Consider the following 21,371-nt stretch of genomic DNA (forward strand, 5'->3'; position numbering starts at 1 on the left):
GGCCCAGGATGTCACCTGACAGCAACTCCTTGAGCAGAGGCTTTAAGGTGGAGGGTCGGGAGTGGCCTCTGTTATTTTCCAAGCCAGCTCGCCTTTACGGCGACATGTATCTCTCGCCGCGGAGGTGGCCCGCCTTATTTTCCCATCACTGTTACAAGTGATTTCCAGGGTGGAGGAGTGGCTGTCCTGAGCAGGTGTCGTGCTCCTACCCACCGACGGCCACCCCCAGCGTGACTCCCACCCAGTCGGGCACCTGCCGAGGGGCCTGAACGCGGGGGGCTGCTTGCTCCCCGGCCGCCTCCGTGTCCTCTGGGTGGGCCGAGGTGGGCGAGCCAAGCGTCACCCGCCGCGTGTTTAACTGCTCTCTGCCCCGGGCGTGCAGCCCGCTTATGTGTTCTGACGAGCTTTTAGCTTGTGGTCCTCCAGCAGAACGAGGGAGCCAGCCAGGCCGACGGCTGCGCCCCCGAGTCCCGCTTCCTGCTGCGCCCTCTGACACCTTCACATGAGAACCTCAGTTTTCTAAACAGACAGAAATTTCAAAATTGTGGTGTCAGAGGGGTCACCAGAAATCGGACAAGCAGCTTTTCCTTTTCTGCCCTCAAGTGTCCCCTCACTCCTCAGGGCTTTGTTTAAACACGAGGAGGGCTGCAGCGGGCGGGGGATGGGGGTCCCCTCTCTTGTTCCGGGCCACCCCGGGTGAGGACTGCCCCCCTGCCCCTCCTCCCCACCCGGTCACGACGCTGGCGTGGGGCACGCCGCTGGGCCTGGCCGGTGGGACTCCCCGGAGAGGAAGGCTGGGCCCTGGCTCCGTGCGGCCCCTGGGGTCACCCGTGACCCTCGAGCTGTGCCTGCGTCTGGAGCGTATCCACACTTAGCAGCGACCCATGTGCTCCTTACACTTTCGACACAGCGCCCTGCCTGCGTGTCGGTGACGATGTGACCCTCCCCATTCTCTTAAGTAGGGGGCGTTGAGGTTCATAGAGCACCCTTAAGCTATCATGGGTGATGGCTTTTGGTGTTTTCATCTGTGTGCACACACGCGTGCAAGGAGAGACTCCGGCAAGACACATTTGTTCTATTTCCTGCAGACTCTCCCCCTCTTTCCTCTCTTCTTGATGTTTAAGTTGTGTTTATTTAAATACTTGGAGTTGACATCCTCAAGTAGATCGAAATCGGGAAGGACCATAGGGTGCAGGGAAAACTCACTCTCCCCCACAGTGTTCACACACACAAGCACACGCACATGCACGCGTGTGTGCCCAGGCACCAACCAATCACGCTACTTTCTCAGGAGCAACACAGACGTTTTTTTTGTTTTTTGTTTTTAATTTTTATTTATTTATGATAGTCATACACAGAGAGAGAGAGAGAGAGAGAGAGGCAGAGACACAGGCAGAGGGAGAAGCAGGCTCCATGCACCGGGAACCCGACGTGGGATTCGATCCTGGGTCTCCAGGATCGCGCCCTGGGCCAAAGGCAGGCGCCGAACCGCTGCGCCACCCAGGGATCCCCATAGACGGTTTTTTCCCCTTTTTTTCTTTAAGGTTTTAAGTGAAAAAGCAAATACGCGTGTGCGTATTTCCCACGGTCCTCATTTTCCAGTGGTCACTGCTTAGCCGACCACGCAGGCCTTGATGCCACGTCCTGAGGACCACTTCTGGTTGGGACGCGGGTCCCCGTGTTCCCCGCGGTGGCCCACCCCGTGCTCCCGTGTGTGGCTCCGGAGCCACGGGAGCTCTCTCTTCTCGGTGGACATAACACGCGTGTTCCAACCACAGGAGCACATTGGCAGGAGACACGCCCCAGAAGCAAAATTGCCGGGTCGGAGCGTTTGCACATCTGTGATTGGATAGACTCACCTTAGTTGCGGTTTATGTCCTTTCCACGCTGATTATTTACATAAGACCAAGTAGATGAACATGACGTCGTGTGCGTGTTCTGCATCCCATCAGAACACGCGTCTGGTGTGCTTCTAAGTCGCCCACCTCGTAGAGCAGAAAGGATTCTCAATGAAATGCACGTGTTCTGGTGCTCAGGAACATCCCCCGTCCCGTGGAAAGCGTTCAGATATACGTGCAGAGCGTTCTCTGCCTCGGAGCATATATATTCTCGAATATATTTATGTGTGTATTGAACGTGCGAGCGTCGTTAACATTAGTTCACTTTCTACATCTGTTGCCATGGTTTCTGTGACCTTTACCTGTCACGAGAGAAACAAGAATGGCTCGGGGTGGCCCAGCGAGCGCGCTGTTTTGCACGCTTGAGATTGGCCGAGAGGGAAGACGTCAGATGTGCTCGCCACAGAGGAAAGCGAAGCCGTGTGCGGAGATGGGTGTGTCACCCCGCTTGATTGTGGCGCACGCGTCACGGCGTGTGCATGAATCCAAGCGAACGCCAGGCCGTACCCCTTAAGTATATACAGTGGTTCTTCATCAATTGTGCCTCAATAAAGCCAAACAATCCCTAATACTTAAAAAAAAAAAAAAAAAAAAACTTGAGCTTGAGACCATTTCCAGCTCACTGGCACATCCACTGTCGTGTTTTCCCAAGTTGCATTTTTTTTTTTAAGTTCTTACTTAAATTCCAGTTAGTTAACCTATAGCGGAATATTGGTTTCAGGTGTACAGCATAGCGATGCAACACCTGGTACAACTCTGCGCTCATCACAGCAAGCGCCCTCCTTACTCCCCATCACCTACCCTAGTGAGCATTTGATGGAAGGGGAAAAAATAAATCTCTAAGAGGGCCACAAATCAAGATACAAATCAAATAGTCTCCTTTACTATCTGCTATGCCACAGTGTCAGTTTTATTTTTAGTTTTGCAATTATGTTTAATTCCAGTTATTTTTATTTTATTTTTTTAAGATTTTTTAAAATTTATTTATTCACGAGAGACAGAGAGAGAGAGGCAGAGACACAGGCAAAGGGAGAAGCAGGCTCCACGGAGGGAGCCTGATGCGGGACTCAATCCTGGGACCCTGGGATCATACCCTGAGCTCACCCGCTGAGCCCCCCAGGCGCCCCTAATTCCAGTTATTTTCTTTTAATTTAATGGATTTTATTTTTTAGCAGTGTCAAACGTACAGAAGATTGAGCAGAGAGTACAGACTTCCCGAATCCCCGTCCCCCACACACAGCTGCCCATTTTTGACCCCTTGCACTGGGGTATGGGGCTTCCATTTTCATGGATGAGCCAATGATTAATTAAGGACATTCTTATTAACTAAATAAGGACATTCTTATTAACTAAATAAGGACATTCTTATTAACTAAAGGTCTTAGTTCACACTGGAGTTCGGTCTTGCCGTTGTGGACACGTGTATCGTGCATTTGCGTTTGAACAAACGTGCACTTTCCAGAAGCTCATGTGGGGGAATCAGTCTGGAGCCTCTTCAGGTTGGCTCCTGTCACTTAGTGACGTGCACTTAGGCTTTCCTCCCTGGCTTTTCCCGTCTTGATGGCTCATTTCTCTTTAGCACCAAATAATACTCCATCATCTGGACGGGCCACAGTGTGTTTATCCACTCACGTAGCACGTGGCTAGCCTGCACGCACCTGGTATGTGGGATCGCTCATCCCGGAAGCATCAGGAAATAATCCAACCTACAGATGCTCACCTCACAGGGGATGAGCCCCCAGGTGTCGGTCCGAACGTCCAGCGAGTGGGCTGTGGCCCCAGACGGGGGGTGAGGGTGGAGAGTGTGAGGTCTGCGGTCACCAGGTCCTCATTTTATATTTTACATCACACGTAGTCCCCCCACTCAGACCTCAGAGCACGGTTTCACCCGCTTTTAGACTTTGCTTAAGTGACGTCGTGCGGGACACAGCACTCGGCAGCGTGCCCTCCCTCCTGGCGTGCTGTCATCAAGGTCGTTTATATTCATGCACGACACCTGCCGATCCTCGAAGCCATACGGGACCCTGCTCTGTGGCTGCGCCCAGCTGCCCACACGAGGAGAATGCCCAGAATTCTGGACTGTGGTGACCTCCGGGGAGGGGAGAAGGCGCTGGAGTAGCGAGAGGCTTAACCTATGTTATGTCTATAATGTTTCGTTTCTTTGAACAAAAGAGCTGAGGTCGCTCGGGCAGAGCTGAGTTGCTGGATTTAGAGGTAGAGCCGTGGCCCAGGGGACTTGGCTCATCTCTGGGTGCACTGCCCGGATCCAGGGTGTTGGGCAGGAGGGGTCAATTTATTGTTCAAAATGATTATTTAGAAGATCATTTTAAAAAAATCCTTGATCTTATTCATTTATTTAAAAGCTTTGGGACGGCCTGGGTGGCTCCATGGTGGAGCATCAGCCTTCAGCTCAGGGCGTGATCCCGGGGTCCCTGCAGGAAGCCTGCTTCTCCGTCTGCCTGTGTCTGTGCCTCTCTCTGTGCCTCTCATGAATAAATAAATGGAATCTTTTTAAAAAAGCACCACATTAGCTTTATCAAGGTATAATTCACATGCCATAAAATTCATCCTACAATTCAGTGGCTTTTCCGTATCCACAGAGAAGTGCATCCATCACCATTTCAATTTTAGAATACTTGCACCACCTGCTCAGGGAAGCCGGAGCGGGGATCCCCCCACCCCCCTGCCCCCCGGCTTGTCCCTCCTTCCGTCCCCACCCAGGGCCCTAAGCAGCCGCTAATCTACTCTCTGTCGCTATGGATTTCCTACTCCGGGCGGGTCACAGAGCCTGGGGCATAGGGTGTCCGGATGCTCCACGCAGCAGAGTGTCGTCATGGCTCCCACGGCTTGGAGCGTGGGCCGGGGCCTCGCTCCTTTCCCGGCTGATGACGCTCCTCGGTATGGATGGACCACATTTTGTTCGTTCATCCGTTCGTGGCCGCTTAGGTTTTCCCACCTGGTGGCTGTTGTGAAAAACGCTGCTGCTGCACATCCGCGTGCAAGTCCTTGTCTGAACACCTGCTGTCAGTCCTTTGGGGTGGAGAGCACTTTCAAGCCGGGAAGGGATAGACCGGGGACCCCCCTCGTGTGTGGTCAGCGCCCGGGCAGCAGGGGGTCTGAGGCCTGGCACCTCTGAGCCTCTGTGTCCGGGGCGGGGGTGGGGGGGCGGGCGGGAGGGCCCGGGTGGCGTTCGGACAACCTGCAGACTCACAGACTGTCTCCCTTGGTGCAGTTCGCCTCTACGGACCGAACTTTATCCTCCAGGTGTACTCGTCCCAGAGGAAGTCCTGGCACCCCGTGTGTCTGGACAACTGGAGTGACAGCTACGGGAGGGCTGCGTGCCAGGACATGGGTTACCGGTGAGTTGTGGCCCCAGATGCAGAAACAGAGCAAAGAGTCTCTGAGCCCCTCCCCGGAGGTGCCACAGCACACACCCCAATGCTGGGGACAGCTGTCTCCTTCCCAGCATTGGTTGGGGAAACCAGCAGGTGCCCACCCTCCCCTTCATCTAGAGGACCCGACTCACTGCACCCAGCCCCACCACCTCCCCACCGCCATCCGCTCCCAGATACCCGGGGGCATCTAGTGCCGCGGCCACCAAGGTCCATGGCGCTGGCCGAGGGCCGAGGGCTTGGTGACGCCTGGCTGGGGACAGGCAGGGGGCTCTGGGGGAGACACAGGGGAACAGATCGTGCTCGATCTTCACGGCGGGCAGGCCTGGGGAATGGCCCTAGAGCTTTTGAACAAGAGAGCAGTGACATCAGATTTACACAGAAGGGGATTCAGTCCTGCAGGGGGCCCCAGGGAGGGTGGGAGAGGCAGAGGGTCCCTCCTAGGGGTTCCCAGTCAGGGGCACGTGGCAGCCGTCTGGCCCCATGGGGAAGAAGTCTGTGTGGTTTCATCACCACGGCCTCTTCCTCGGGGTGTCCCCGTGTGGCTTCCCTGCAATACTAGGGGGATCTCCATATGCCATTTTTCAGAATTAATTACCACTTGATAAGAAACTTGGCATCTTAGCTAATGAAATATTTCAAAATGCCAATCCCCAAATCGCCAGGGAATGACACAGTGAAGCCCTCATCACCGTTCAGGACCTGATGGGATCGTGTAGCTGATGGTGTCTTAATACCTGCAAATTTTCTTAAGTTACACGTACTCGTACATCCCTAACCCAAACCAGGGACGCCTGGGTGGCTCAGGGGTTGAGCATCTGCCTTCGGCTCAGGGCGTGACCCCAGGGTCCTGGGATCGAGTCCCAGGTCGGGCTCCCTGCATGGAGCCTGCTTCTCCCTCTGCCTGTGTCTCTGCCTCTCTCTCTGGGTCTCTCATGAATAAATACATAAAATCTTTAAAAAAATTTTTTGAAAACATCCCTAACCCAAACCAGATTAGAAAACAACCGGCAGAGAGAGCTTCTCCCCGACAGTTGCAGGTTATCGGGTGCAGAGAGGCTTCTCACACCCGACGTGGCTTGATTAGACCTTGTGATCTTCGTCTTCCAAACGCTCAGCTGTTCCTCGTAGTCTGAGCACCTGCCGGAGAGACGTGCGACGATAGGGCACCGGATTTGCAATGGCTTGCGACGAAGCCCTCGTTTCAATGAACACTTTCTGCCTCTTTTAGGAATAGTTTCTATTCGAGCCAAGGAATAGCGGATGACAGCGGGGCCACCAGCTTCATGAAGCTGAACATAAGCGCCGGCCATATGGATCTCTACAAGAAACTGTACCACAGGTAGGTGGCGATTTCGTGTTTCCTTTAGGAAAATTTGTCCCCAGAGCGAGTAGGAGACACCACGGAGAACCACGAGGTCCCGAGGCTGGTTGCTCTGCCCCGTAATTCCTTGCATCGCTGAGTTTCTCATGAGGAGACTGGATTCCACGTAGGGCTGGTTGCTGTGGGTTCGTCCTTGGGAAGCAGCTGTGGGTTATTTGTCATTTTTTTAAAAGATTTTATTTATTCATGAGAGACACAGGCAGAGGGAGAAGCAGGCTCCATGCACCGGGAGCCCGAAGGGGGACTCGATCCCGGGTCTCCAGGATCACACCCTGGGCCAAAGGCAGCGCTAAACCGCTGAGCCACCAGCTGCGCTTATTTGTCATTTGGTTTGTGCCCTTGCTGCCACTGGATAACATCATAAAATGGAGAGTCCTCCTTACTGAGTTTTTTTTTTTTTTTAAGATTTTATTTATTTATCTGAGAGCGAGCGAGCATGGCAGGGGCAGGGGGGTGGAGGCACAGAGGGAGAGAGAGAGAAAAACAGGCGGCCCCGCTGAGCAGGGAGCCCGATGCGGGACTCGATCCCAGGACCCCGGGATCATGACCCGAGTGAAGGCAGACGCTTCACCGACGGAGCCCCCCAGGCACCCCCCTTACTGCTATTCTTTACTCCCCAGACATTAGCGTGTCAGGGTGTATCTCCAGGAATCCCAGAGAAAGCCTCGGGGTCCCAACCAGGGGTGACCAACTGAGCCTGCTTTGCCCTGGACTTTGCCAGTTTCAGCCCGGACGTCCTGCCGCCCAGGGACCCCTCCATCCCAGGCGGCAGGGGCGGCTGGTCCCCCGCCCTGGGCCACCTGCCAGAGGCCGCCGTGCCGGGGGGAGGGCAGCATTCCGGGGGCCTGGGCGGGGCGGGGAGCGATGTGTCTTGCACCTCGGAGCCAGCGTGTGGCCCTGGGGAGGTCACGGTGTGTCCAGCGGATGGAAAATCACCCGAGCAACAGATCCCGTGACGGACGGCTTGACCGGCCAGCAGGGCCGAGGGAAGGAGCGGAGGCTCCGCGTGCTGTTTGGCGTATGTTCACCGGGTGTGCGGGCTTCCTAGGATCGTCGTTACTCCGTGGCTGTCCTTTAATGGCAAAGTCACCCAGCGTCCTTTGTGCACGAGCCTTGGTCAGCTCCCAGGTCCCCATCAGTCACCCCCAGGTGGCTGGCCGGGCCGCCTCCTCCCCGCCGCCCAGGTGCCAGCGGCTGCATTTCGGGGCAGGCTGCGGTAGCCACGGCGCCCCTCCTTTCCTTCCAGGGGGAGCCTAGCGGCCGGTTTGCATTCCTGGCGGCTGCGTGGCTGGGGGGCTGGCTTCCGCCCGGCTGTCCCCAGGAATGTGACGGGGTGAGCCCGGGAGGAGGGCCGGCCTGGCCAGGTGCGCCCGCCTGCCCGCCCAGGAAGCCAAACGCAGCTGCCCGGGCTCTCCGTCAAGGCCAGGTGTTCCCGTCCTCCCCCGAGACGCTCACGCGCGGAATCAGGGCTGAGCAGGGGGCCGCTGGCACCTCCCCGCAGGAGCCTCGGGGCCTCACAAGGTGGCAGCCGGGTTTGGGGGGAGGACGAGGCGCTCTTTGCCTGGCACGGGGTGTCCCGGACATGGAGAAGGGGGCCAAGGCTCCTTTCTCTTGGCTTTGATACCCGAGCCACAGGCTCCCAGCGGGGCTCACCTGCGTGACCACGGGCGTGTCCACACGCTGGTGGCTGCAGGGCTCACCTCTGTGTCCACCTCCACACGGAGGACAATCAGCCTCATGACTCTTAGAAAACTGTTCTTTTATTTACTTTTGTAAAGATTTTATTTATCCATTCATGAGAGAGACAGGCAGAGGGAGAAGCAGGCTCCCTGCGGGGAGCCCGATGTGGGACTCGATCCCGGGACCCCAGGGTCATGCCCTGAGCTGAAGGCAGATGCTCAACCACTGAGCCACCCAGGTGCCCCCAAAACATCTTCCTTTAATGAAAGCTTGTGTTCTCTTGGCGTTGTTATGTCTTGCAACCGGAGGCCACAGAGTGTCCTTGGAACTGTGGGGCCTCTCGGTGTGAGGGTGTCAGAGGTGACTTGATATATAGGACTCAGGCTGGTGTTGGGTCCTTTTGGGGAGGTTCGAGGAAGCAGGGGCTTTGCTCTGGATTGGATGCTGTTAGGAAGCGAGATGATTTTGTGATTTTTTTTTTTTTTTAAGATTTTATTTAGTTACTCATGAGAGACCCAGAGAGAGAGGCAGAGACCCAGGCAGAGGGAGAAGCAGGCTCCCTGCGGGGACCCCGATACAGGACTTGATCCTGGGACCCCGGGGTCACGCCCTGAGCCACCCAGGTGCCCCTTGTGATTGGCATCTTCACGCTTTTTCCTCTAGAAGGGGGCTGGCATGGAGCCAGGCTGCAGCGGGATTGGCCAACTGGTGCCATCAGCCCCGCTGGCCAGCGGAGGAGGCTGTCGCTCACCGCGTGGCTTGGGCACGGCTCGGCCTGGCCCCTATGGGTCTGACCAGCTGCAGACGCCCGCACGCTAGGGCTACTTCTCCCCCTCGAGATGTATTAGGGGCAGCTCCCCCTGGGGCAGGACGCGCGGGTTGTACGTAGCCTCGAACACTCTCCTCCCAAACAAGTAACTGCTCTTCGGCTCCTGAGCAAACGGTCGATCGGTGGTTCTTGCTGCGTGTGCGGTGAGCGCACAGCAGTGGCAGGGGCCTGCACGTGCACGGGGGGCTCCCGTGCAAGACCAGAGGCTGACTTTTAAGTTCTGGGAATAAAAACAGTAGCTCGTGTAACTGGGTGCTTCCCCCTTACAACCAGTCCGACCTGCTACCCTCATTCTCCCGCTTTACGGATGGGGGACACTGAGGCACAGGGAGATTAAGTAACCAGCCCGAGGTCACACAGTGGAGACTTGAAACCCCCCACTTGGATCCACTCCCCTTATTTGAGTCTTCAGTCGTGGGGAGCGGGGGGGGGGGACTGAGAACACGGGGAGAAAATGTTTCTTTCTAAGAGTTGAGCATCCCCTGCTTATCACAGTGACCAGAACGTGCCCTGTTCTTTTGTAGCGACGTCTGTTCTTCAAAAACGGTGGTTTCTTTACGCTGTATAGGTAAGTGATGCTTGGTTACTCCTTTTTTTTTTTTATCTTTCCCTAAATAGGAACAGTCACTCTGTACCTTCAGAAATGCCTCCCCTGGGTCTGGGGAGGCGGGGTGATGGGCTGGGATGCGCCCAGAGGCCTTGCGCCCCTTCTGCAACCCCCCCTCCCCCGAGGGAACACCTGTCTTGGCCCGCGGTGTCCTGGAGACGCCGTCAGCCTCCAGTCCAGGAGCACCGTCCCGTGAGGACGTCGAGCTCGGGAGCTCCTTCTTCCTCCCTCCCCCTCATTCCTCATCCTTCTCCCTCCTTCCTCCTCCTTCTTCCCCCTCCTCCCTCCCCTGCCTCCCTCCTCCTTCTTCCCTCCTCCTTCCCCGTCCTTTCCTGTACTTCCCCCTCCTTCTTCTTCCTCTCCTTCCTCCTCCCTCCTCCTCCTTCCCTATCCTTCTGCCTCCCTCCTCCTCTCTCCCCTTCCCCTTCCTCCCTCCCCCTCCTCCCTCCTCCTTCCCCCTCCTTCCCTGTACTTCCCTCTCCTTCCTCCTCCTCCTCCTCCTCCCTCCCTCCTGCCCACCCTCCTGTGCTTTGTTCTGAGCATCGGGTCTCCCCATGACTCAAGCAGGTGCAGGCCCTTTACTATCCAAGGCCCCCGGGCCGGGCCTGCCAGAGACACTGATGGGGTGAGTGCTGAACAGAAGGTGGCATCAAGTGCCCGCAGAAGCGGGGCTGCCCCGGGGCCTGGGGGGCTGGAGGGCCATCCTCTCCTCCCCTCCACCGGAAAGAGATCGGGACACATTCTCTCAAATTCGGACCCCAGACCAGTGGGAATGAGAGGCAGCGAGAGCGGCCACCCGCTGGCTGGGCCCAGGCTGCGGGGTCCCGGGGCGGCCCTGCTGTGCTCACCAGCGGCGCTTGTGGCTTTCAGAGTGCGGGGTCTCTGCGAAGGTGACGCGTCAGAGCCGGATCGTGGGCGGGACCAGCGCCTCCCTGGGGGACTGGCCCTGGCAGGTCAGCCTGCACGTCCAGGGCACCCACGTCTGTGGAGGCTCTATTATCAGCCCCGAGTGGATCGTGACAGCCGCCCACTGTGTGGAGGAGTAAGTCCCTGACAGGGCCGGGGGGAGGAGGGGCGGGCGGCTCTCAGGGCCGTGAGGTCATGGGTTTGGAGGTGGCTCTGGGGCCGTGTGACCCGGAGGGAAGTCTCTGACCTCTTCAAGCTCTGGTTTCTTTGCCTGGACGTGGGCATGGCACCCACCGCGGAGGCCCTTGCCGGAGGGTCGGGTGAGCTCGTGCGTGGGGAGCGGACGCCAAGCCCGTCCCTTCAGCAGGTGCGCTCCGGGTGGGCTCCGTGTGCGACAGGTGCTGCTGTGAGCGGGGCCCCTTCCAGCCCGCACCCTCCCTGGGTTCTCAGCACCCCTGGCCCCGTGGGAGGCTTGGTCTCTCCTGGATGCCCGTCTTCAGGAGCACACCAGGGGACCTCCCATCGCTCTGCCCCAAGGTTCCCTCGGACGCCGGCCGCGCAGATGGGCAGGGAGCGGGGAGGTGGCCATAAGGTATAGCACTAGCTTTTGTGGAAGGACTCGTCCTCCTCCTTGTTCCTTAAACATAGAGATTTTTGGTCACGTGCCTGTTCTGGAGGAAACTTGGCACAGCAGAGCTGCCTTTCTGATTTGGAGTGAGCTCGAGCCTGGCTGGGGTCCGGTCTCTGCCATTCCCCAGCCACGTGGCCGCGGGCTGCTCACTCAAGGTGGCCGGCGTCACCTCTGCACACCTGCCGGACAGGCGAGCCGGCTCCTCCCGAGGGCTGTTGGGAGGGTGGACGGACCCACGTCCATTACCCAGCGGTGTTCCCTCTCTGACCTCCTTCCCCCTCCCCGGGACTGGGATTCTCTCGAAAGGGAAGCACCTAGATAAAGCTAATGCCCTGATGGCTGTTAGGCCTGGAGCCCAGGCATCCGTGCACATTTATTATTAAGCACCTACTCTGTGCGAGAAGATGCCCCATAGGTAAGACCCAGTCCTGCCAGAAATGAGGTTTGAAACCTCAAGGAGGCATCAGGCCCAAGTGAAACTGTCCTTGGAACCCGGAGGGTTTGTAGGCCAGGGCAGGAGCACAGGAGGGACAGGCCTCACGGCAGGGAGTGGGGGGGTGGGTGGGAGCCGTGTGGAGCTGAGGGAGGAGCCTGAGACCTCCTTGCCAGCCCTGCCCTGTCCTGAAGCTCCTAGTGGGTCGTGTCACCTACGGGACACGTGGCTCCCGCTTTTGAGTGTCACCAAGTGAGTGACGTTCGTGCATCTGAGATGCTGAGCGGTGTCCGGCTCTGCCTTCCAGACCTCTAAACAACCCGCGGTACTGGACGGCCTTCGCGGGAATTTTGAGACAATCCTTCATGTTCTATGGACACGGACACCGAGTGGGAAAAGTGATTTCCCATCCAAATTATGATTCCAAGACCAAGAACAACGACATCGCCCTCATGAAGTTGCAGACGCCTCTAACTTTTAACGGTACGGACCTGTGTCCCTGGGGCTCAGGGTGCGCGGAGAGCTTTGGCCACATCTTGAGGACAGAGGTCGATCTCACCGGGCGGAGGGGTTTGCGTTGAGCGATGATTTCATCAACACGGGCAAGTCCAGAAGGGGTTTCCAGCCACAGCACTGTTGACACTTGGGGTCGGATGCCTCTTGGCCGTGGGGCCCTCCTGCACATAGTAGGACATATAGCGGGATCCCAGGTATCCACCCACTCGGTGCCCTTTATTGTGACAAAAAAAGTGTCCCATCGCTGTGAAACGTCCCCCGGGGGCCAAGTCACCTCCGGTTGAGAACTATCTGTCTAAAATTCATCACTACTTTACTTTCTTTACATAAATCCCGAAAACCAGATACTTCACAGTTTACAACAATAAAAAACAACACCGATTTCCTTCAGCTTCTCATTCGGCCCCCGTTCTAGTCCATCCAAGGGCCCCGCTGGAATGTTCCGGCCCACGTGGGCACAGATGAAGCCCAGCCTCGTCCCTCCCTCGTAGGGGTTTGGATTCAAGCCGGGATACAGTGTAGACCCCAGAAGGAATCGGTCCAGGGGGCATCGGAGGTGCGGGCTGGGAGTGCCCGTCAGCTTCTCGGCCGCTGCCGCCCGCGTGTCCTTCTTTGCCCCCAAAATACACCGACACTGTGTGTTTTGAAGTGTGTGCTCCTTGAAGATTTAAGCTTTGAAAAAAGTTTCATTGTTTGAAACCTATTTGCTTTTTTTCTCGAAGGTTTAAGTCTGAAAAAAAAACAAAAAAAAAGTTAGTTGTGAGTTTTTAGAAGCAGAGCTTGCAAAGAATCCCATTGCCGAGGAGAAGGGAGCACTTGCTCCTGAGAAGGAGGGGCCTGGCAGGGACAGGAGGCAGGATTTGTCCCTGAGCCATGGAGGCGGGTACCAGGTCCCGGTCCCACCGGGCCGAGCTCACCGCGCTTTCTCTCCCGGGAACAGACAGAGTGAAGCCAGTGTGCCTGCCTAACCCGGGCATGATGCTAGAGCCGGAGCAGTCCTGCTGGATTTCCGGGTGGGGGGCCACCCTCGAGAAAGGTGAGGCTCCCCGGGGTCCCTGCGGGGACACAGCACCGGGTCTGGAAGTGGGAGGTCCGAGGTTTAATCCTCCTAACCCCATGATTAGAGGACTTCGGGCTCCAGGCTCAAGAGAGGAATCTGCTTGAGGATTTTCCCTCTCTCTCTGCCTCTCCTCCAGCTCGGGGAATCAATAAATCTTATTAAGAAAAGAGGAAGGAGGGGACGCCTGGGTGACTCAGCAGTTGAGCATCTGCCTTTGGCTCAGGGCATGACCGTCGGTCCCGGATCGAGTCCCACATCGGGCTCCTCGCAGGGAGCCTGCTTCTCCCTCTGCCTGGGTCTCTGCCTCTCTCATGAATAAATGAATAAAATGTTTAAAAATAAAAGAAAAAGAAAGTCCACATCGGGAGCGTGAGGGGCCCGGGGAGGGCAGCTGCTTGCTTCTCGCTCTGAGCCCCAGGGTGGGCCGTGGTGCTGCTTCCCGAGCCGGGGAGTCCCGGGGCGGTGAGGATTTGGGGCGGAGGAGGGCAGGGAGGGGCCCCGTGTTGGCACGTGAAGCCCGCGGTGCCCGGAGGACACCCATGTGGAGGCGGCCAGGTGGGAGCCAGGCGGCGGCGGTGACAAGAGCCCACGCTGGCTTGACATGCAGGGGAGCGGAGAAGTGGGGCCGTGGGGTTGTTGAGGATGGGAACACAGGAGTGGGGTGGTGTGGGACGGAGCCTCAGGGCCCAGTGGCTGGGGGTGGGGGGGAGGAGGTTCTAGAACACAGAGGAGGCCCTCCCGGGACAGGAAGGGTCCGGATGACCCAGCTTCCCCGGGGTGGGGGGTAGGAGGGACGGGACATGCCCAGGGCGCTGCTGTCGCCGCGGTGTGTCCCGGGAGGGAGTGCACTGTCCCCTGCGAGCCACTGGCCACGCGACAGCTGAGTGTCATCCTCTGTCCCAGGGAAGACCTCAGACGAGCTGAACGCGGTCATGGTGCACCTCATCGAGCCCTGGCGCTGCAACAGCAAGTACGTCTACAACAACCTGGTCACTCCCGCCATGATCTGCGCGGGCTTCCTGCGGGGAGGCGTCGACTCCTGCCAGGTGAGTGCCCGCCGTCACCTGTGCTGCCGCCCACCTGGCGCCGCCGCGTTCCCCCCCCCCCCCGGGGGTTTTCATTTTGTCAGCTTGTCGGTGGGACAGATAGAAGCTTCTGGACTATTTTAAACTACGGTCGACAATTTAGGTAGCAGCTCCTACCTGGTACACGCTAGTCTCGGGGTTATAGGTCACTGTCCCTGGGGGGGGGGGTACACGAAAGCCGCACACCCACTCGTAACTCCCATGCGGACCCCGACCCCCACCCTCTGTGCATGGCCGGCTGCGTGCACGGGTTGCGGCTTGAACCCCTGCTCTTGCTGTGTCCCCCAGGGTGACAGCGGAGGTCCCCTGGTCACTCTGAAGAGCCGCATCTGGTGGTTGGTCGGCGACACGAGCTGGGGATCCGGCTGTGCCAAGGCTAACAGGCCGGGGGTGTACGGAAACGTGACTGTTTTCACCGACTGGATTTATCGGCAAATGAGGGTAACTTTCCCGCGCTCCCAGGCTGCTGTCAAAGCCCAGAAGTCTGTGGGGTGTGGGCTCCCCGCGGGGGGCACCCAGACTCCACCTCCCAGGCTCTGGTTTGCAGTGAGCACCGTCCTCCGTCCCTCTACTGTGCACCCTCGCTGCTGCGTGCGGCCCAGGGCTCACTCGGGTGGAAAAACTCCAGGGAAGAGCTTTTCAGAGTCCAGAGCCAGCTCTAGATGGGCTTCCCCGCGCTCTGCTGGCCCGTTAACCCACCCAGACCTCACGGGATCACCTTCTGGGGATGGGCGGAGAGCAGAGCAAGGCCAACCAGCCACAGGGGGCGTGGCCATGCCCGGCCCGTGGGCCCCGGGCTGGAGCTCTCTGGCACGAGGAGAGGAGGTAAAGACAGGGAAGGGTCCGGGGGGTTCCCTGCAATCCTTCCCACCTGCCCCTCACCACTTCGCAGAGTCCTTTTCTCAGGCTCCGCCCAGATCTTGGGCTAGAAACGGATCTCACCCCCCACCCCCACCCCGAGGACTCCCGGTGGGTGCTTTGCCCCGATTTCACCCCTTCCAGGGCCGGGCTTATTGGTTAAAGAGAAGCTTCTGTTGTCTCCTCTCTGCTTCCCAAGGGGCCCACGCAGTTGAGGGAGGGGCACATCCTGTCCACGCAAGATGAACAAAACTTTTAGAATTCCTTAAAAAAAAAAAAGAGTTTTATTCGAGCCCAAGTAGTGAGGATGGCTGCCCGGGGTGGTTCAGAGTGAGTGCTCCGGGTTAGGGACACAGACTAAGGGGTTGTACGTGGCCTCAAGAGGGACACGTCATCATGACGAAGAACATCCCGTAAATTTGCAAACTGTATCCTATGTTTTCAGTGTGTGCGAGGCTGCAGGCCTCAGAGGAGTGGGATGGAATTAATGGACATTCTTACTCTTATTTTTATTTTTTATTATTATTTTTTTAAGTATGATTTTTATTCTTTTTTTTTTTTTAAGATTTTATTTATTTATTCATGAGAGACACAGAGTGAGAGAGAGAGAGGCAGAGACACAGGCAGAGAGAGAAGCAGGCTCCATACGGGGAGCCCGATGTGGGACTCGATCCCGGGTCTCCAGGATCACGCCCTGGGCTGAAGGCGGCGCTAAATCGCTGAGCCACCCGGGCTGCCCACATTATTACTCTTGTTTTTAGTTTGAACCGTGTCTGTGAGGTTAGTCGCTAACAAAACGGACGTACAATGCATGCTCAGGGCAGTAATAGGGCCCAGGCTTCGAAGTCTGGTTAAATCATTCTGACCGGGGGGATCCCTGGGTGGCGCAGCGGTTTGGCACCTGCCTTTGGCCCAGGGCGCGATCCTGGAGACCCGGGATCGAATCCCACGTCAGGCTCCCGGTGCATGGAGCCTGCTTCTCCCTCTGCCTGTATCTCTGCCTCTATCTCTCTCTCTGTGACTATCATAAATAAATAAAAATTAAAAAAAAAATTAAAAAAAAAAATCATTCTGACCGGGGTGAAAATTAGGGTGTAGCTTCCCTGGGAGGCCAGGAGCAGGGCTCACAAACACAGAAAGGTGCAAACTTCATCAAACCAGAGGGGTGGCCTGATGTGGCGCGGCCTGCATGTCCCGCAGATCACACACCCTGGGACCTGATACCTTCACGTGACCCCGGGGCGGAGGGGGCGGGGCCAGGCTGTGGCTGGTAAAGGGCCGAGCGCTGGAAACAGGCCACCACCTCTGTCCTGCTGGGGGGCTGCGGGCTGGAGGGGGAGCCGGCTGGGCCAGGCCAAGGGGCCGACTGTCCAGCGCATGGAGTGACAGGCCCGAGTGGCACTAATTAAGCACTTGGGCTGCAAGGACTCAGGTCACGTTTGAGGTCCCCGGAGGAGGCCCACGCGCCGGCTGTGCTAGCCACACGCGTGCACACGCCACGTCCTCACACCTGCCCTGTCCACCTCCTCCAGCCCAACGCCTTGGCCTCTGTGCTGTGGGAAAAACACCTCGTGGCCCCTCTTAGCTCGCTCATTAGGTTCTGAGTCAATCTAGGGAGAAGAAAAACCATTGGCTCCCCTTTTATGTCTGAAGAAAATAACGTTATTTCTTTTTTTCCCCGCCAAACAGGCAAACAGCTGATCCCCGTGGCCTTTGTCCTTGTTCCTCGAGGAGATGAAGGGGCTGATTCTCCATTCCTTGCGCATGATGTATTTTTAGAGATGCTTCGAAGGTCCTTTCATGGTTATTAAATAGTGAATTTGTCTGTCTTTGGCACTCTCCACGGTTCTGCGGAACTTGCTCCCTGACCCCTCATCCATAAAGGGTGGCCAGGCCCAGCTGGGTGCGGGCACCCAGCGCCAACGCGAAGCAATGGGGTGGGGGCTCCCCTGTTGGGATCTTCCTTCCGAGCCCTCTCCGGGGTCCACCTTCGGATGCACGTGGGGCCAGTGACTTCTCAGCTGCTGGATGACTTGAGATTGAAAGGGAGAAAGCCAGGTGGGACCATCAGAGGCAGGCTCTGAGGCCACTGCTCTGGAGGGCTACCCCAGGGCCAGTCTCCCCACAGGGGTCATCGTTGATCATTTTTTAGTGCCTTTTCAGTAACCCCGGATGGTGGCTGGATATAAAGGGACCAGCCCTTCATGGCTGAGGACGTGAGGGCGAGGGTGTAGACAGAGCCCTCGGAACAAGGAAAGCCATTGCAGACACGTCCCGCATGCGCGCTGCTGGGCAGTTGGCCTCCGCGTGTTGGGCGGGGGCACCCCCAAGGGAGACCCAGCCTCACTCCCCATCCTCGTCCTTGGGGGTGCCGTGCTTGACCCTCTTGGGGCCTGCCAATCACATGGAAATTGAGGCCACCCCCGGGGGAAATCAGGGATGTGTGATTCAAGAGACACTGTTTCGGTGTGAAGCTTCTACACCTTACTTACCTACCTCAGTGCTCACCGAGTCTTGATGCCTCCGCGTAGTCGCTGCCTTTGGCTCTTTGAGACTATGGTCCCGGCCAAGTGCCATCGGTGGCGGCTAGAACGGGCTTTGCAAAGGGTTCTGCACAGAGGTGTTGCTGAGGAGCAGCACCTGGGCTTGCAACAGAGCAGAGGAGGGGGTGGGGACGCCCTGAGGCCCCTTCCTGCCCTGTGGCCTTTCCCTGGAGGGAAGGGCCAGGCCTGAATGCCGGGCGGGGAGCAGAAGCGCTCTTGCCCCGTGCGTACTGCTTTCCCCAGGCTCTGCCTCTGCTCACGCACGATTCTGCTGCTGGGGCTTAACCCCGAAAGGGGAAGGTCGTGGGGTCCCATCCCCGGGCGGGGGTGCGGGATGCTTCAGATCCGTGTGCCTCCTTGGCCGCAGCATCCCTTGGGGCCTTCCCAACCCTCGGCACCGCCGGGTCCCGGCTCTCCAAGCCAGATTTTGAAAAGCATCGTTGGGGTGAGAACGTGTTCCTTCCTTAGCTTCTTTGTATGTGACCACTGTTTGTCTTCTTTGGTTTGTATCTTTTTTTAAAACTGTAAAATTGAATTGTGAGCATTGTACAAATAAATTATACTTTTTTTTTTTTTCCAAATGTTTATTGAGTCTTTGGAGATCTGCATGGGGAGCCGACCAGGTCTGCACCTCCTTGTCGGGCAAGGATGCTGAGTAGCTGCTGCCCCTGGAGGCAGGGGCAGGGGGGCGGGGGGGGGGGGGGGAGCTGGTCTGAGGACCAAGAGGCGCGGGGGTGGCGAGCGCAGATGGGGTCTTACGGTTGGTCCTGTCGGCCCTCAGGCCTGGCAGGTCGGAGGTGACCCGCAGCATCTCCTGCATGGGCATCACCCGTGGCTCCCTCTTCCCCTAGACTCACACCCTGAGACCCAACTCCCTTCCAGACCTCTCTGCCCATTACCCCACACATCATCCCCAGGCCCAGCCTGCTAAAAAATGCCTTCAGCATCTTGTCCCCTAAAGTTGTCCCCCAAAGCCCCTCTTGGTTCTTGGTGACAGCACCGCCTCCTCAGCCGGTCCCATGGAGTCGGGACCGTGAGCAGGAGAGAAAGACTGACTGGATGAGTTTTTCATCTGCCCGAGAACAGAAATCCATTTGGAGCCTTCATTCCACAAACCCCGTGGGCCCTACATACATGACAGGTGATCGTCTTCATTATACCAAGATGGGTTAAAATTATGGAAAAAAAAACTGTATTTAAAAAAAAAAAGATAAAACACACATTTTTGTCAGGCCATGCCCTGAAATACAGTCCAGTCTGATGGTAATTATGTCCCACAAAACCGTCAGGAACGCTGAATTAGTGAATAGTGAATCATCGCTTCTAGGGGACACACAGAGACAGGTCGGGGGCCTTCACAGCCGACAATCTTTTCAGTTACTTTTTTCATGCTGGAGCCGCCTTGCCAGTGGTTTTATTTGTGCGTGATGCCGACTCGACTTAGGGGATCTCGCCGGAACGCTGAAACTAGGGAGATCCTGATAGTTTTGCATTAAAACCTTTATCAACGATGTAAGTTCATTGGCCTAATATAAACAAACCCCAAATACTAATGAAAGTGAAGACACGCGTGTTGATAGAAAGGGAGTCATGTGTGCTGGTCCTCATGGTGCCTCTTGCGGCTGGCTCAGCGGGTGGGTTCCCAGCATGGAAACCTGCGCTCCCCTCGGTTTGCCTCCGGTTGAGTTGTCCATGCGGGACAGTCCTGCCTCGAACCCAGGTTCCAGGCCTGTTCTCAACTCTCTCTCTCTGTCCTTCTAGGGCTTACCTGATTCCGCTCTGATTTCATGGCCGCTTCCCGTTCCAACCAAGGCCTCACCCCGAGCCTGGCTTTGTAAGGAGCTGCACGCACCCCGTGGGTGGGGTCAAACCCCAGGCCCCAGCCTTTCACTGCATTGCACTCAGGGAGGGTGATGTATGACGCAACACTCGTCAGACCTTCTTCTCCTGGTAAACCCAGTGTTTTGAGAAAAGCCAGAGTCAAGTGACATTTGAAAATTCACTAATGGGGGCATCTGGGTGGCTCAGATGGTTAAGTATCTACCTTCAGCTCAGGTCATGACCCCAGGGTCCTGGGATCGAGTCCTGCATCGGGCTCCCTGCTCAGTGGGACGTCTGCTTCTCCCTCTCACACTGCCCTTCCCCATGCTTGTGCTCTCTCTATCTCTCAAATGAGTAAATTAAAAAAAAAATTTTGCTTATGTCCCAGCTGCCTCATTTTTAACGAACCCATCCCACAGATGGTGTTTTCTAGAAGCTCGCTGTGACTACAGAGACTGAGCTCATAAGCAACCCAGAGCCCACGGAACCACTTCGATCTTTCTTCCCGGGGAGGAAAAGAATAGTTCTGACCAAGGGAACGCCAAGGGCGGTGTAGTGTGCCTTTCGCTGCCTTCACCGTTACCTGGTGGAGGACTTGCCGCCTGGGTTCCTTTCCTCTGAAATGAAAACTGACATTTGAGGAACTTTTCTGGCTGGCCGGTTGCATTTACTTTCCCTCGAGAGCGACAGTAATCAAAGCAGGTGCTCTGAAGCTCCTCGGGAGATAGTCACGAATCCAGAAAGTCCTCTGAACAAATGCCAATGTGTCCCACGCCCCGTCCCCTCTCCCAGCATTTATTAAGCACCTACAGCATGTCAGACCCTGTGTTGGAAAACCAAGACTTTCTATTTTCATCAGTTCAATTCTATCTGGCCCGTCTCCTGGTCTGCTCTGAACTCAGCGCCATCCTGTGGGGTCAACGGAGCCCCAGACTTACCTGAAGAGAGGGTTCAGGAGTGGGCATCTTGGATATTCTACTAGATTCTGGACAGATAGATGGACTTTCCTTCTAGAGGAAGGGGCAGCAGCAACTGGAGATGCAGGTTCTGATCCTGGCAGTGTCCCTCAAGGGCCAGGGGGTGGCTAGGGACAGCGGATGGGAGAACCGGAGGACATGTCAACCCCTCGTCTGAGCCCGGCTGCCGTCTGAGCAAAGAAGTCACCCCAAGTGGACTCCAGAGCTGTCTCTCCCTGAGTCTGAACACACAGGAGAAAGGACATTATGCTTCCCTGGGGCAGACCTGGGGGATCCCTAGACACCTGCTGTTTGGGATCCAAATGAAAGCGATTGCTGGTATGCCTGGGGGGCTCGGTGGTTGAGCGTCTGCCTTCAGCTCAGGGCGTGATCCCAGGATCCAGGATCTAGTCCCGCATCGGGCTCCCCGCAGGGAGCCTGCTTCTCCCTCTGCCTGTGTCTCTGCCTCTCTCTCTCTGTGTCTCTCATGAATAAATAAATAAAATCTTTAAAAATTGCATAAAACAAAAGCAATTACAAGCACCTCGTGAGTCTGCAGCAGGCATGTTCCCTGGGAAGTTCCATCCTCGGGAGCACACACTCTCAGCTTCCTTCATCCACCTTCTCTTTCAAGCTCCAGCAACATCAGAAGCACAGCAAAGAAGACTCCCGGACGACTCTGACATCCCCGGCTGCTCTGGTCCCAGCAGAACCCTCCTGGGGTGGGGGGATGCCTGGTGCTGGAGATGTCACCCAGCCCAGCCCCGTCCCC

General features: G+C 56.9%; 1 protein-coding gene across 6 annotated transcripts in view; it reads left to right on the top strand.

The window, feature by feature from the left end:
* The window catches only part of TMPRSS2 (transmembrane serine protease 2), a 33,643-nt gene extending 16,535 nt beyond the window's left edge, over positions 1–17,108 (top strand). For all 6 annotated transcript variants that reach the window (XM_041735077.1, XM_041735079.1, XM_041735076.1 and 3 more), the window contains 9 exons: positions 5,131–5,257; positions 6,522–6,632; positions 9,708–9,751; positions 10,661–10,832; positions 12,068–12,243; positions 13,217–13,312; positions 14,240–14,382; positions 14,710–14,862; positions 16,969–17,108. In XM_041735077.1, coding sequence (XP_041591011.1) covers positions 5,131–5,257; positions 6,522–6,632; positions 9,708–9,751; positions 10,661–10,832; positions 12,068–12,243; positions 13,217–13,312; positions 14,240–14,382; positions 14,710–14,862; positions 16,969–16,980 — 1,034 coding nt within the window. In that variant the 3' untranslated portion in view covers positions 16,981–17,108. The remainder of the gene's footprint in view (positions 1–5,130; positions 5,258–6,521; positions 6,633–9,707; positions 9,752–10,660; positions 10,833–12,067; positions 12,244–13,216; positions 13,313–14,239; positions 14,383–14,709; positions 14,863–16,968) is intronic.
* Positions 17,109–21,371: the final 4,263 nt, after the last annotated feature.

The sequence above is a fragment of the Vulpes lagopus genome, chromosome 20 (genome assembly GCF_018345385.1).
Source record: "Vulpes lagopus strain Blue_001 chromosome 20, ASM1834538v1, whole genome shotgun sequence".
Lineage (NCBI taxonomy): Eukaryota > Metazoa > Chordata > Mammalia > Carnivora > Canidae > Vulpes > Vulpes lagopus.